The sequence below is a fragment of the Trichoderma virens genome (genome assembly GCF_000170995.1).
Source record: "Trichoderma virens Gv29-8 chromosome Unknown TRIVIscaffold_89, whole genome shotgun sequence".
In the NCBI taxonomy this organism is placed as follows: Eukaryota; Fungi; Ascomycota; class Sordariomycetes; order Hypocreales; family Hypocreaceae; genus Trichoderma; species Trichoderma virens.
Window position 1 is genome coordinate 1,278,859 of NW_014013660.1, and position 14,455 is coordinate 1,293,313.

Below are 14,455 nucleotides of genomic sequence, written 5' to 3' on the forward strand. Positions count from 1 at the left end.
CGAGCCGTGCCAATCACGGGGCGGGACTGCGATTTAGCATGAGGTTGCATTTTGGTGGCTGGCTTTTGTGTTGCTACTCCGCATCCGCTACTGTATGTGTTTCTGATTAGCGCGAGATAGATACAAGAGATATCTATGGATGCTGATGAGCTTCATTATCCGAGATCGGTGATTGGAAAAGGGGATAGCCGAGGATATGGGATTACAATTGGCAAGTCTCAATGGTATATATCGAGCATCAGACTTCCATCGAATACAATATCATCCTCATAAACCTCCACACTTATACCAAACATTCTTGATATCCAAACCCAGCTATTATCCAGAATCACCCCAATGGCGAACCTCACTCTCCCAGAACCATTCGCCAGCATCCCCCGTGAATCCTTCCTCTTCGGGCCCTCCCCCATCCAGCATCTCCCTCGCATATCCGCTGCTCTTGGCGGCAAAGTCAATGTCTACGCCAAACGTGATGACTGCAACTCAGGTCTTGCCTACGGAGGCAACAAAGTCCGCAAGCTAGAGTAAACCATCTCTCTTTCCCGGTCATTCTAGTAGCCATTCTCTCCCTTATTCATACTAACAATACTTATAGATATCTCGCCGCCGAGGCTCTCTCCCAAGGATGCGACACCCTCGTCTCCATCGGCGGCGTCCAGTCAAACCACACCCGCGCCGTCACCGCTGTTGCTGCAAAACTTGGCCTCGCCGCCGCCACCGTCCAAGAGCACTGGGTAGACTGGCAGGACCCGGGTTACGAGAAAGTCGGCAACATCCAGCTGTCACGCCTCATGGGTGGCGACGTGAGATTGGACCCTTCACTGTTTGGCATTGAGCACAAGCCCACGCTGGCGAATCTCAAGGCGGAGCTGGAGAGCGCGGGGAAGAAGCCATATTATATCCCTGCGGGAGCGTCAGACCATCCGCTCGGGGGGCTGGGATTTGCGCGCTGGGCACTCGAGGTGGAGGCGCAGGAGAAGGAGATGGGCGTGTTTTTCGATACGATTGTTGTTTGTGCCGTGACGGGGTCGACTATGGCAGGCATTGTGGCTGGTTTCAAGCTCGCACAGATAAAGCTAAGTTCGCCCAAGCGCAAAATCATTGGCATCGATGCCTCGGGGAAGCCCAAAGAGACGTTTGACCAAGTGCTGCGCATTGCCAAATTCACAGCTGCCAAGATTGGTCTCTCGGAAGAGGATGTGACCGAGGCGGATATCGTGTTGGACGAGAGGTTCAATGCCAAGATCTATGGCATTCCGGACGAGACGACGATTGAGGCAATCAAGTTTGGCGCGAGCACCGAGGCCTTCATCACAGATCCAGTATATGAAGGCAAGAGTCTGGCAGGCATGATGGGGCTGATCAGGAATGGAGAGATTGCCAGTGGGAATGTTTTGTACGCTCATCTTGGAGGACAGATGGCGTTGAACGCATATTCGTCCATTTAACAGAGCCTGATAAGCGTAATCTCTTTCGTATTTTAGTTTTCTTTAGTTATGCAAAGAATCAAATATCCATGCAGCTTTTAAGCCATCTATGCTGCTTCATCTAGTGAGCATATCAACCGCATCGCCGTATTTTTAATGCCGTACCATAAAATCACCATGTACCTGTAACTCTCAAATCTCTCGAGCTATCTCCAACGGAAAATGTAAACTCTCCGTCTGGAATAACCCAGTTCTGCCTTTCTACATCCCAGTAGCTCAAGTCTCTCCTTGTCACCACAAACTCGACCGCCTTCGTTTCTCCCTTCTCGATGAAAACTTTGTCAAACCCACGCAGGACCCTGACGGGGAAGTCAACCGTATCCGACTCGGGATATGAGAGGTATAGTTGGGGCACAGCTTTGCCGCCAAGCTTGCCCGTGTTGGTCAATTCGACGGATACAGTTACGTGGGATTCCCATAGCGACGGGTTGCCGCCTTCACCGCCACCTGCACCGGACGGTGGCTGCTGCACATCGTAGCCGTCGGGATAAGGATACTTGCCTTTTTTGATGTCGTCAACCGATTCGATATATGGATATATGTACTTGTTGAGCTTGCGAATACCCGATGGGAACAATGCCTCTTCAGCTTTCGGGATGGCGGTATCGAATTTCGGGGGCTCAACCTCCGGAACTGCCGGTCGCTCATCCGGCAGAGGCGATCTCGGCTTGGTCTCCGTAATCTTGAGATTTTTGTAGTCAAAGGTTGTGTATGAGAGCCCGAATCCGAACTCGTACCGGGGCTCGATATTGTACTTGTCAAAGTGTCTATAGTCAATGTAGAGGCCCTCGTTGAAATCCTGCTGCGGGACGACCCCGTTCGGCAGGTACATGACTTGGCCGCCTTGTCCGTAGTCACCGAGAGACTTGCCAATGGTGTATGGCAGCTTGCCACTTGGGTTCTCCTCTCCAAAGATGATGCTCGCGATGGCATTTCCGCTTTCCTGCCCAGGCAAATTGGCAGCAATGAGAGCTTTAATGGTGGGGATATCAATCCATGGGTCCACGGTCACGGGCCCGACAGAGTGAATAATGACAATTGTCGTGCCTGACCCGCCACCGCAGTTGGTTGCGACGTCGGTAACAAGTGTTTCACCACCCTTTTGTACCTTGAGATCGTTGCGGTCAGCATGGACCTTGTCCCATGTCCGATATCCTTCCCCAGAGTCCGAGTTGATGAAGACCAAGCATATATCCTGATTCTGGACAACATCCTTTGCCGGCTTGTCATTCTTCAGGTGCTCAGTGATTTTGACCTTTTCCTTGTTAAACTTTTTTCGGAGTGCTTCGATTGGAGATAGCAAGTATGGAAACACGACTGCGCCGCTTCCCCAACCAGAACCTAGAGTACCATCATTGCACGCCTGGTCCTCACAATAATTGGGCCCCTTGCCAGGACCGGCATCTTCTCCAAAGATGCCTATTCTTACTTGGCCATCTCTCTTGGTTGGGGCTGATTCACCACCATTAAGACGACCATCAAGAGTGAGGGGAAGAGCCCCTTCGTTCTTGAGCAAAACAGTCCCCTCCGCGGCGACCTGACGAGCCAGTATCGAGTGATTACCTTGCACGTTGACAAACTTGTTAACCTCAACCTTGTCCTGGGGTGATGAACTAGCCGGTGCAGTGACACCCATTTTGTCATTTGTCCATGAAGAAAAGTTGGGCCCTTTCCTATCAAAGAGCTTCTTGTCGTCTTGACCAAGTTGATACCACGAGGCCACGATGCGAACAACCATGTCGTTGAGTCTTTCAAGCGGCAACGAGCCGTTCAAGACAGCGCGGGAGAGGTTGGGGCCCCAGAGAGAGTTGCCATCCTGCCAACGCAGGCCATCTCCTGGCATGCTCATATCGAGGCCAGCCAGGGCACTGCCAACGCCGGATCGCTGCGCCAGCCAGTCTGACATGACGAAACCCTGGAATCCCAATTCGTCCTTTAGAATACCGTTGAGCAGTTTGGAATTTCCACAAGCATAAGAATTGTTGACCATGTTGTAGGAACACATAACGCTGGCAACACCAGCCTTGACGGCATCGCCAAACGGCCAGGCATAAATCTCGTGCATAGTTCGGTCATCAATGTTGGATGAGAGGGCGTTTGGCAGCACCCATTCCCACGCCTGGCGGAAATGCTCCTGCTCGTTGGCGATGAAGTGCTTGATGGTAGCCATAACGCCCTGGTCCTGAATGCCCTTGATGGTCTCAAAGCCCGCGACACCAGCGAGATATGGATCTGCTCCGAAGCCCTCCCAGTTGCGCCCTCCGGCAGGCATCCTGCCCAAGGGGCCAACAACAGGTCCCAGGAGGACGTTGATGCCCTTACCACGAGCCTCGAGTGCGTGTGCTTTGCCTCGCTCATACATGAGCTCCCTATTCCACGTCGCCCCGACAGTCACACCCGCCGGGAAGGCCGTGATATTATCCGAAAAGCGAATCCCCAGCGGTCCATCTTGGAGGGCCAACGCAGGGAATCCCACGTGCAGCGCCGGTGCCGTATTGCCAACGGCAAGCCCCATGCTCCATCCCGTTCCTGTCGTAATGTTAACTTTCTCCGCAAGTGTCATCTTGTTCACCATTTCCGCAGCCTTTTTGTAGCTGTCGGCCCATTGACGCACGGAGCCGCCCCTTGGAGTGGGATACCACGGCGGGGATTTTCCATCGAGCGGCCTAAGCTTGAGCTTTTTGTATCCGAAAGCGCCGGCAGCAGCAAGCAGCATGATGATGATGGCAACGACGGCAAGGACCGCGATGCAGCACCGGCTCTTGCGCATGCGTCGAGGCAGCATCCATGATAGGCGACCGGGAATGCGCTGCTTGGAGCCGTTCAATCGCGTCGAGTCTCTCGTGGACGAAGCGAGGACCTCGCCATCCTTGGTCAGTTCGTCCAGGTCGAGATCATCGTCAGATTCGGTTGAGGTGCGTCGAGAGAACTCATGCTCTCGCAAGAGACCCTCTTTGGCGGGATCTCGGACGGGCGCCATTAGAGAAGAAGAAGCAGATGGGTTAACGCGACTGCGAGAATGGCCATTGATCTAATATGGAGAGGATCAATTTGTTTGGAGATGCTTTGGAGAGGTGAGAAATGGGCATCAGATTAAGGTCAATGCCTGATGGTAAGGCGGCGTTGCGTCACAGTGTCCACTGATCTGCTACAGCCGATGCGATAAGGCACTGGACCTAAGCGAGAGCTCGTGTTTGCTCAATTGGGCATTAACTGGTAATTGAATTCACCACCATCATCTCAGTACAAATCCTCGTGAGTAAAACAAATTAGATATAAGCTTGTGTCGAAATAAAAATCTCATATAAATTACAGTAGTAATACAATTTTTCTTCATGTGAATTCCAAACGCAGCGCAATAAACAGCCAAGCTCCGCTCATCATACACCGGACGTAGTGCTCCATGCTAACTCTTAACTTACAACCAACCACCAAAGGACGGGAGTATTGCTCGTAGTAATCATAATAACTCTTACAAGCCGTGACCTGTAATCACCATTTAGTCGGCAAATGTAACACAACACAAAGACGGGATAATGATCAAGACTCACGTCCAAGCCCTTGTCCTCTCTTGGACACCTCGCGTGCCTGCTCTTGCTTAATCTTGGCCCTTCTCGCCTCCTCCTTGGCCTCCTCCTCTAGCCTCCAGACATGATCCTTTGCAGCCCTCACTCGCATCCTCGCCTCTCCCAAAGCCCGATCAGCTTCAACCTCGGCCGCTTCGGCATGCATCACATGCTCCCTGGCCTGCAAGATGCTCGGATCCAGCGCCATGCCGCCGCCGTCACGGTGGAACAGGCTTCGACGGCCCCTGCTGCCGGCTGAGCTGTCGGTGCTGTGCCGGAAGAGGCCGCCGCCCGAGTTGCTCCCGGCTTTGTAGCCCGGACCGCCGCCGTTGGAGCTGGCTACGGAGCTGGTGCGATGAGATGAGGTGGGAGATACATCCCTGTTGCGGTGGAAAAGGCTGTGCTTCCTTGAGGGCGGCTCGGCCACGGGCTCCGGCTGGTAGACGGGCTCTGGCTCTGGCTCACTGCGGCTGAAGAAGGGCATTTTCGATTGTGGTATGTACTAATAATGTGTTGTAGATCTTTGGAGTAAGTGGTGTTTAAGAGGTGGCAAATAATGCGATATCAGCGTTGTGTAAGTGTAAGACAAGAATGTGTAATAATCAACTCAGAATGAAAAAAATGAAATGAGTTGTGCCTTGAACGTCTTATTTATTTTTTCTTGGCCCACCTCCTTCGCCTTTTTCCTGTCCACGCCGATGATGATGATGCTGTACTCGTCCACCACCCTTGGGGCAAACCTGTTTGATCCCTTGAGCGATGATCGCACGATCGCCGCTGTGACGTCAAATCTTGGTGTAGCTAGCCGCAACAAACAAATGCTCGCCATGAACGAGAACCAATCAGGCACTGAGCATGATGATACAGGTGCAGAGGTGATGAAAGAAGCAATTTATGAAGATGGCAGCTACGTGACTTGCCTGCTTTGGCGGCACCAGCCCTGGACGAGATGTCATCATGCCTTATGCGCGAAAGCAGACGACCAAGCTTGCTGATTACGATCGATGTGTACAGCTCTAGATGGCATCGAGATGCTGCTAATAATAGAATAGCAACACGTTGTCCCAAGACTCGTCACTTGGTGCATTGTACTTGATTCACGTTATCAGCCAGAACAGCTCGACAACTAGCCCGTTGAGCCAGACGTCATACATCAGTTAAGACAAACGAAACGTTAGCATTCGATCGATCCTGGTCTAAGACACAAGCAAAGCCCCCTCTTTAGTGTATAGAGCTGTAAAAGAGAACAACAGAAAAAACAAAAAAGAAAAGAGAAACTGTGACGACAAATCTAGCCTGCGTCGGAAATACGCTACATGAGCGCTGTGTATCGAACATTTCCCCTCCAATCTCAGCTCCTTCACTCCATTCCAGAAAATTACAACAAAAATAGAAACCGCATATCGGTCATGCCGCAGTCGAATATGTACGGTGAAGGTCCATGGTAGATTGATGTAGCTTGGGGGAAACAAACAAGCAAGCAAATAAAAGCGGACAGAAGAAAAATCAAAAGGACAAAAAAACGAATGCGTCGTTGCTTGGAAATTGCCTCTTGCCTTGAACAGCTTTGTGCAGCTGGTCGGCAAGGCACATCGGGGGGGTATCAAGAAGAGAACCCCGACATGAACGGGGGTAGAAGCTACATCATCTTTACATGATTGTGCACTTGTTGTCTTCCCTCTCCTTCTTGACGCTCAGCGCTACACGGGCGGCCTCTGTGAAAGCCTCGTTGACGCCGCGGTTCTTCATGGCTGAGCACTCGAGGTATCGGGATGCACCTATTCGCTTGGCGACTTCGAGGCCCTCGTCGTAGGAAATGGTGGGGGGCTTCTCGCGCGGTGCGTTGGCATCGGCTGCTGCGCCTTCTTCGGGCTCGTCCTCCTCCTGCTGGCGCAGATCGCACTTGAGGGCGACCAGAACCAGCTTGACGCCAGGGCAGTTGTCGGCAATCTCCCCGACCCACTTGGATTCGACGTTTTCTAGCGAGTCTTTGCTATCGACCGAGTAGCAGAGCACGATCAAATCGGTGTCATCTGTACGCATGCAACGTCAGCGTACGCAACGGGAGGAATGTGGGGGTGGCCTTGTAATACCGTAAGAGAGGGATCGTAGCCGGTCGAATTCCTCCTGGCCGGCCGTATCCCAGAGTGAGAGCTCGATGTGTACATTGTCAACGAAGATGTCTGCGCCAAAATGGTCATTAGTGTTGTGTTCCTGTTGCCACGGCTGAAAAAGAGTGGTGGCAGCGTACCGTGAACGTAGTTTTCGAAGACAGTCGGTTCGTAGACGGTCGGAAAGTAACTATTGAGAGAAGAAAAAAAATGTTAGAGCCTGACAAGCATTCGGCCGATGGCAGGGTAGATGTGGATGTGGGTGAGGAGGTCAAGGGCAGATTGCGGAGGTGGAGGCAAAGGCAAAAGCGTGAGCGACGAACCCTCTTGTGAAGACGTTGAGCAGCGACGTCTTTCCGCTGGCACCATCGCCCCTATAAATTCGCAAACAAATCTGTTAGTTGTTGGTTTCGCTAGCCAAGATGGTTCGAAGTCGTCGACGCACAGAAGCACCAGCTTGCGCTGCACCGTTTTGGAACCGCCGCAGAGAGGCATTGTGAGGGATGATGGAGATGGGGAATCGGTCGAGGGTGGACGCTGGATCGGTCGATTGCGCGGCAACAGCGAAGGTCCCTTTTGTTGAACTCGAGTATCGCGTAGAGTCGGGGTGACGCGTCGAGGGAGTGGCGCTGCCTTTGGGTATCGACGGCTGACGCTGGAGGAGAGGCTTTGAAGGGCGGAATCAGGAGCAGGAGCAGGAAGCAGGAGGAGCAGCAGAACGAGAGAGGCGAGGCACAAAGTCCAAAGTCATGCAAGCAAGCAGCTTCCGGATTATTGGGTGCAAATGAGAGCGGCGTGGGACCTGAGTGGGTAAAATCCACCAGATTGATCTGTTTATAGCAGCCCATTTTTGCGAGAAGGGCAGTAAAATAACGGGCGGCTATGCCTTGGGCGGGCTTAGCGGCGTATTGGGGGGGGGGTTTTTTCGGGCTGCTATTTAATTTCTCGACGCTGCGAGTGACCTTGGCTTACAGTGCAGACAAGTACCGACACATCAATGATACTGGTATTACAATACGATACGACCACGTCCAAGTACGAGGTAGGCAGCAGAGCAGAGGAATACTAATCCGCGCACTTGGGAGAGCCGGAGAATCAAGGTAGAATAGGTATTTGGTTGCATTTATTGTTAGGTTTGCATTTTGCATCTCGACTCAGCCAAAAAACTCAACTTCCATACTAACATACTGTAGTCAGGAACAACTGCTGGATTCCATACTACCCTCCCTAAACCTCTTAGCTGGCGGCTATACACTTTGACACTGTCCGCGTAACGGAGGGGCAGCCACTCACGATCAACCTCAAACCCGCACTGCCACAAATAAGGTTCAATAGACCACTGGCCGGCATAAGCGCCGAGGCAGCAGCGGCGCAAAAGGGCACTGCGTCTGCGTCGTTTGCAAAAAGTGGTACCTCGAAATACCGTGTGAAGATGGCGGGCGTCGTACGGTGTCGCGTACATGAGATGAGTTCTTGGCCCTTAATCAAAATGAGCTGGCATGGATTGGCGCTTAGTCATGAATTCAAGGTTAAGTTACTCTCACAGCTGAAAAGTGCAGTACAAGCATTAATGTACCTTAACCCAGCACTTTACCTTTATGCTTACCATCTGTGGCGCTGTCATTTAATTTGGTTTACTTGTATTTTTTTCTTTTCTTTTCTTTTTTTTCCACCTTTCAAGGACTCTTAAATAACATCACAGTAGATTGTCTTGAAAGACCAACAATCCATTGAAGAGCCTTGGCAACGCACGTGCCCCCGGACCATTCTTAGTCAGCCCAGTCATGCGCTAGGCTCACTCCAGAGCTGTTTAATTCCATTATTTCAGGGCCACTCCTCACACACTTGGCCGTCTCCTCGTGCTTCATGTTGCTCCGCAGGGACCATTAGGGGGTCTGCTTCACCTGCTTTACCTGCTTCACCTGCTTTACCCCCTTCTCTGGGTCCTTGCCTTGTGTAACTGTAACTCGATCAATGTCATCACGTACGATCATGATGGGCATTGACATTTCGACACTCCCCTGCATTCGTCTTCTCAAACGGACGTGGCAGGACGCACAGCACAGACCTGCTGGTGTCAAAGCATTGATGGAAATCGTCTGGAAGCATGTCACTGCATCATTACTGCCAGATCCATACGGCATTGGAATTTGATGGATATACAGAATAGAAAACTCGAATGTAACCGAGGTCAGCGGCTGAACAAGCACAGATATAATGAAGCACCAGACCGTGAAGTGGCCCCTTGTTTGGGCATGCATATGCTTTATTAGCGACTCCCATATTTCGCTTACTCTTAGCGATATCAAAACCTCATCGCTAAAACGCAGGGACGTGATGATCTAAGGCGCTTGCGCACTGGCCTTTGCTTTGCAGTGTCACTCAAAATTCAGCCTCTATACCACTACTCTAACCGCTATCCTATTCAATTTCATTGTCAGTGCAGGGTAGCAGTGCACCTAATCATCAGGAGGTTGAACCTCATGCAAACTAGCAAAACACCATTTACTGCTAAATAAAATAATTTTAAGGACGAATGAATAAATCCATTAAGTAGGTGGGTTAGTAAGTAAATGAGATTGAATGGCAGAACGTGGTTTTTTGGGCATGTACTCACTCGTATGCGACACAATGGTCTGTTGACATTTGATGCCTCAAAAACTCTGATTAGTAACTGTATAAACGCCAAGTGGTCAAAGAAAAGGGCATGTGCATGCATGTATTATTAAGCCTGTATATTCCCCAATGAAGTTAACTTGCCATTTGCCTCTTTCATGAATAGGAGTAATCTTCACTATTATGTTTTGCAGACTTCAAATAATGGATTAATATTGCCAGGAGTCACAGCACAAAGACTTCGCTGCTAGGTACCTAGACCGTAAAGACTGTATTTAACTCTGACCTTTCCTTCATCGAGGAAGAAAACACTTCCTTTTTTACTTACGTATGTTCACGCCACAGCTTGTTAGTTCAAACTGTGTTGCGTTTTCGCTGCTAAAGAGCTCCTTTGTCTCTGACAAATGTCCCTCACTTCCAACTTCTCCAATCGCATCTTATCTGCCTTTTGCGCTTTGACCCCTCTGACGTGTCGATTTGGATTCAACATACCAATCCTCCTCCATCCTAACATACACGTAAAGCTTGCCCATGTCCACCGGCTTTTCCCAACGTTAAAATGATCGATCCCGATGACAGGTTCTTCGCTACCAGCGGTGCCATCTATCCTGGAGGCCCAAGCACCTGGCATATCATCGACTGGGAACAACGACGACTCGTTTCAGTCACCATGGATGAGGAACTTGAGTCGGAGGATCCGGCATTCGAACAGCTCTACAAACACATCGACAACCTCGCGCCTAACGTTTATGCAATTCACATCTCTCCCGACGGCAGCTTAATTTCAACATCCACAGACCCAAAGGATGATGAGACGCGGTGTGTTTACTATCCACCACTCAGCACGATTCAACGCCCAGAGCATGTTAAGATTCTCTTACGATCAAAACTGGAAGAGCTCGGCAGGCTGGGTTCAAATGTTGACCTTGTCGCTTGTCCTCAGTCCTCTGATCCTTCTAAGAGGGTGAGCAATCCAAACCATTCTCTTTCTCCCCTGGAATCTAACCCAAATCTAGCTTATTTTCAAATACTACTTTCTCTTTCAGCATTTGTCTTTTGCATGGCATGAGATGAATTTATGGATACGTCTGCCCAAACACCCAAATATCGTTCCTTTTGACAGCATAGTCATCGATGAGCTCGAAGGACGATTCGTCGGTTTTACGACCATTTACATCCCAGGTGGCACACTGGAAGAGAACAAAGCCCGCCCATTCAAGTTAAAATGGCTTCACCAGCTTATCAATGTCATTGACGAGCTAAATCTTAACCTGGGAATTGCTCATCAGGATATCGCGCCGCGGAACCTCCTTATAGACGAAGCGACTGATTCTCTGATGCTTTTTGACTTTAATTTTTCAGCGCGTATTGGAATGCCTGGTTACTCGGAGGCTCGGAATGACATTAAGGGAACTTTATTCACAATGTACGAGATAATCACTCGCAACGATGATCTGAGAGCTATTAGACATGAAGATCAAGACGTCTCGGTCATTGAGCGCGAAGATTGGGCGAAACATCCAGATGTTCTACTAGACCACCCAGTCTCGGAATTCCGCCGGGTACTCAAGGAATGGTGCGAGAAGCGGCGAGCTGGGAAACAAATCACCACCTACAAGGATGCCACCAATTTCCTGGACTGGCCACCCGTTCCCGATCCACCACTTTCTGAAATCGAAACACACTATGTAAGAAAGACTGTAAAAGAAGCCAAAATGTTGTATGATTGGAAAAGAACCGAATTAAAGGAACAAGGCAAGACAATCTTGAACTGGCAGCGCCCTCCTCAAAGGTCAAATCTAGGAGATCCGACTGGGATTGAGTGAAGGTCGGAGTCTCGTTGATAGTGCATATAAGATCCATGATAAAGAGTGCAATAAACATTCATCCTCTTCCCCGCGCATAGTTGCCTGGCGGGGCTCCATCTCCTCGCCTTCACGCCTGGAAAGATATTACTTAAAAAGGAAATTATAGATTAAGTTGTAGGCGTGTCTGCTTCAGGCTAGCATTGTGTCTGGGGAAATAGACTTGTGTTTCCTCTGCATGGCACATATGCCGTGGCCGATATAGAAGGTGTTCTGGGGAGATGTCCTCAGAAATCCCACCAATGATCAATTTAACCGTTACGGCAAATGGAGCAGCCGCATCGATCTGTCAGGAGGTCCGGCTCTATCACATTGCGGGGAAAAAGCTTGACAGAACCTGGAGTGCATACTTGGATGGCTAAATTTGTTAGTCGGCTCTTGGTATTGAACTACGTTACTTGGCCCCTGCTTGTGGAAAGGATTGCCATTGATATTGGTGCAATAAAGCGATGAGGAGTTGCGCCCTTTGCTGTTTGCTTGATGAAGCAGGAGGCGTTTCGGGTTGACGAATGCGGAATATCGCCTCGAACCATTAGGAATAAAAGCAATTGGTGGAAAAAAAACGAAAGCTTGGACTTGAAGGATGCGCTTCTAAACTGATAGCAAAATAGGAGCATCTTGGCAGAAGTATGTAAAACACGGAGTCGAGATAGCTTCGTGATGAAGTATATAAGAGGGACGATAGGACTTGAAGGATAGGTATAGGCTGCCTCAACAAAACAAGATTAGCAAAAGTCTTACCATAAAAAAAACACACTTAACAGGACAATACTGAAAAAAGCCATCTACAATGGCTCCCAAGTCCATCATCAGTCTCCTTGCTCTCCTCCCTGCCACGGCTGTCTTAGCCTTGAACCCCAGCTGTGCTCCTGGAGGCAACTTCAACCTCAGCGTCTGGAGCCTTCAGCTCCCGACTGGTAGCGGTGATAGCGTTGACACCATCAAGAGCAAAGACCTCCAAGGTTGCAGTGGCTATACCGGTCCCACATTCTTCACGGACAAGTCCAATGGCGAGCTCATTCTGACGGCACCGGGCAACCCAGATATCACTGGCTGTTCTCACACCTCTGGTAGCGAGCATTGCCGGACTGAGTTGCGTGAAGTCGACCCCAAGAGTGGGAAAAACACGGATTGGCCTCCTACTGGCACCAACACGCTTACCGTGCAAATGAAGGTCGTCAAGGCAGACGATGGCTCTCACGGCACTGCCATCGGCCAGGTCTTTGCGGCCGCAGCCAGCAAGCCGCTCGCGGAGATGTACTACAGCACCAAAGGTGACATTGTCGTTGGTGTCAAGGAGAGTCCGGATGACAATCAGATCGTCACTAAGCTCGGTAACGTGCCTGTGGGAACGTACTTCACTTATGTGATGTCGTATTCCGACGACGTTCTGAGCATCTCCATCAACGGAAAGAAGACGACGCTTAGCACCTATGATTGGGATTCCCCCAACTGCTACTTCAAGAGTGGCAATTACAACCAGGGCAAGACTGCCGTTACTTCTGAGGTGCACATCCGGTCCATTGACGTAGTGCACTCTTAAAAAGGCAGGGAGACACGGCAAGGAAAAATTCGGAATGGGATGCAGGAGAGCTGCATGGAGTGAGAGCTAGGAGATTAGTGATACTGAGGTGGCGGAGGATTCAATGTAACATTGGCTCATGTAGCTGTCGTATATATATACGGTCATGGAGTTCATGATTATGCCAAGATTACTAGTATCCTCGGATCGATCCGTTGAAGCAGGGAGACTTCCTTGCAACAGTTGTGACCCAAATTGTAGGCTGCTGAGCAGTACCATGTCAGTAGGACTAATGCAAACTATTGACCACTCATCTCTTGCCAAGCTAGCTGTATCATATTAGATCGCATTCCATCTTGGAAGGAGTGTCGCCTGAGGAAGGATGGGGTGGTATCGGGTTTCTATAACCGATTGCTCATAGATTGCTCATACCACTTTGGGTCGTGCAAAACAATGCACTGCTTCTTAAAATGGCTTCGTTCAAGATAACGGCACTTGTTCTGGGAAATGAAGGTGATCAGCAATGAAGCTACTGGTGGATTTACCGCTTTCGCTGCCGTCCCAACTCTCGACACCTTCCTCGTCACTTGACCTCGGGATGTGTAATTGGTGGATATTAAATTTCCATTAGAATAGGATCGGTGCATCCTCCAATCGAAACTATTATCTAATTTAACTGTTGTGTTCCTGTAAATGCAATAGCGTTGGTAATTGCTCTTCCTTGTCTTCTTCTCACCAAATGTACCGTAGATCTGGAGAGCGCCAACATTTGCTGACTTCTATGCACCCAGAATGCAGTTCAAGTTGGGGGTTCTGAAGAAAGCGGCGGCTAAATGGACTAGCAGAATCTGGAGAACAGTACTATCTGCCCTTATGCAGTTAACGTTGCTCTATATGGGGGAGAGCTAAACGAAGCTTGAGTCTCAATATTTGCCGAGGGAGTCGGCTTTTGCCTCCACGATACGTTTGCCATGTATAATCGCGGAGCGAGTCAACTTGTCCATTACTAGAATACACTGTACGGGCACGTTCCGTCCCTAATTAGGTACCTAGCTTGCTGGCGATTCTATTGAGTGGGGGGTTGATAATCTGCTGTGCAAGATGGAGCTTCCGATATTTGCCTGAGCTCGTATCCTGTTGCCTCTTTCCATCTCTGGATAGTCTATATGCAGTGCTGTCCCTTTTGGCGCACCTTTGCAATCCTTCTTGCTCAAATGGTCCTAAAAACGGCTGATATCTAGAGCCACATCCCGGTGATAGAACGGCCACATGTAAAGGTATAAATGTT

General features: G+C 49.9%; 6 protein-coding genes across 6 annotated transcripts; 3 read left to right on the top strand and 3 right to left on the bottom strand.

Moving 5' to 3' along the window:
• Nucleotides 1-336: 336 nt before the first annotated feature.
• Nucleotides 337-1,448, top strand: TRIVIDRAFT_66237 (uncharacterized protein; the record flags this gene model as incomplete). Its single annotated transcript, XM_014096013.1, has 2 exons — nt 337-524; nt 596-1,448. The coding sequence occupies 2 exons, from the start codon at nt 337-339 to the stop codon at nt 1,446-1,448; spliced, it is 1,041 nt and encodes a 346-aa protein (XP_013951488.1).
• A 151-nt stretch (nt 1,449-1,599) lies between these two features.
• TRIVIDRAFT_195245 (glycoside hydrolase family 3 protein) lies at nt 1,600-4,257 on the bottom strand (the record flags this gene model as incomplete). Its single annotated transcript, XM_014096014.1, has 1 exon — nt 1,600-4,257. The coding sequence occupies one exon, from the start codon at nt 4,255-4,257 to the stop codon at nt 1,600-1,602; it is 2,658 nt and encodes an 885-aa protein (XP_013951489.1).
• Nucleotides 4,258-5,027: 770 nt separating this feature from the next.
• On the bottom strand, nt 5,028-5,537 carry TRIVIDRAFT_41854 (uncharacterized protein; the record flags this gene model as incomplete). Its single annotated transcript, XM_014096015.1, has 1 exon — nt 5,028-5,537. One exon carries the CDS (start codon nt 5,535-5,537, stop codon nt 5,028-5,030), a length of 510 nt encoding a protein of 169 aa, XP_013951490.1.
• Nucleotides 5,538-6,703: 1,166 nt separating this feature from the next.
• On the bottom strand, nt 6,704-7,849 carry rho3 (small GTPase Rho3; the record flags this gene model as incomplete). Its single annotated transcript, XM_014096016.1, has 5 exons — nt 6,704-7,086; nt 7,147-7,236; nt 7,305-7,354; nt 7,488-7,538; nt 7,610-7,849. 5 exons carry the CDS (start codon nt 7,657-7,659, stop codon nt 6,704-6,706), a joined length of 624 nt encoding a protein of 207 aa, XP_013951491.1.
• Nucleotides 7,850-10,450: 2,601 nt separating this feature from the next.
• TRIVIDRAFT_42157 (uncharacterized protein) lies at nt 10,451-11,606 on the top strand (the record flags this gene model as incomplete). Its single annotated transcript, XM_014096017.1, has 2 exons — nt 10,451-10,744; nt 10,797-11,606. 2 exons carry the CDS (start codon nt 10,451-10,453, stop codon nt 11,604-11,606), a joined length of 1,104 nt encoding a protein of 367 aa, XP_013951492.1.
• Nucleotides 11,607-12,435: 829 nt separating this feature from the next.
• On the top strand, nt 12,436-13,188 carry TRIVIDRAFT_41602 (polysaccharide lyase family 7 protein; the record flags this gene model as incomplete). Its single annotated transcript, XM_014096018.1, has 1 exon — nt 12,436-13,188. The coding sequence occupies one exon, from the start codon at nt 12,436-12,438 to the stop codon at nt 13,186-13,188; it is 753 nt and encodes a 250-aa protein (XP_013951493.1).
• Nucleotides 13,189-14,455: the final 1,267 nt, after the last annotated feature.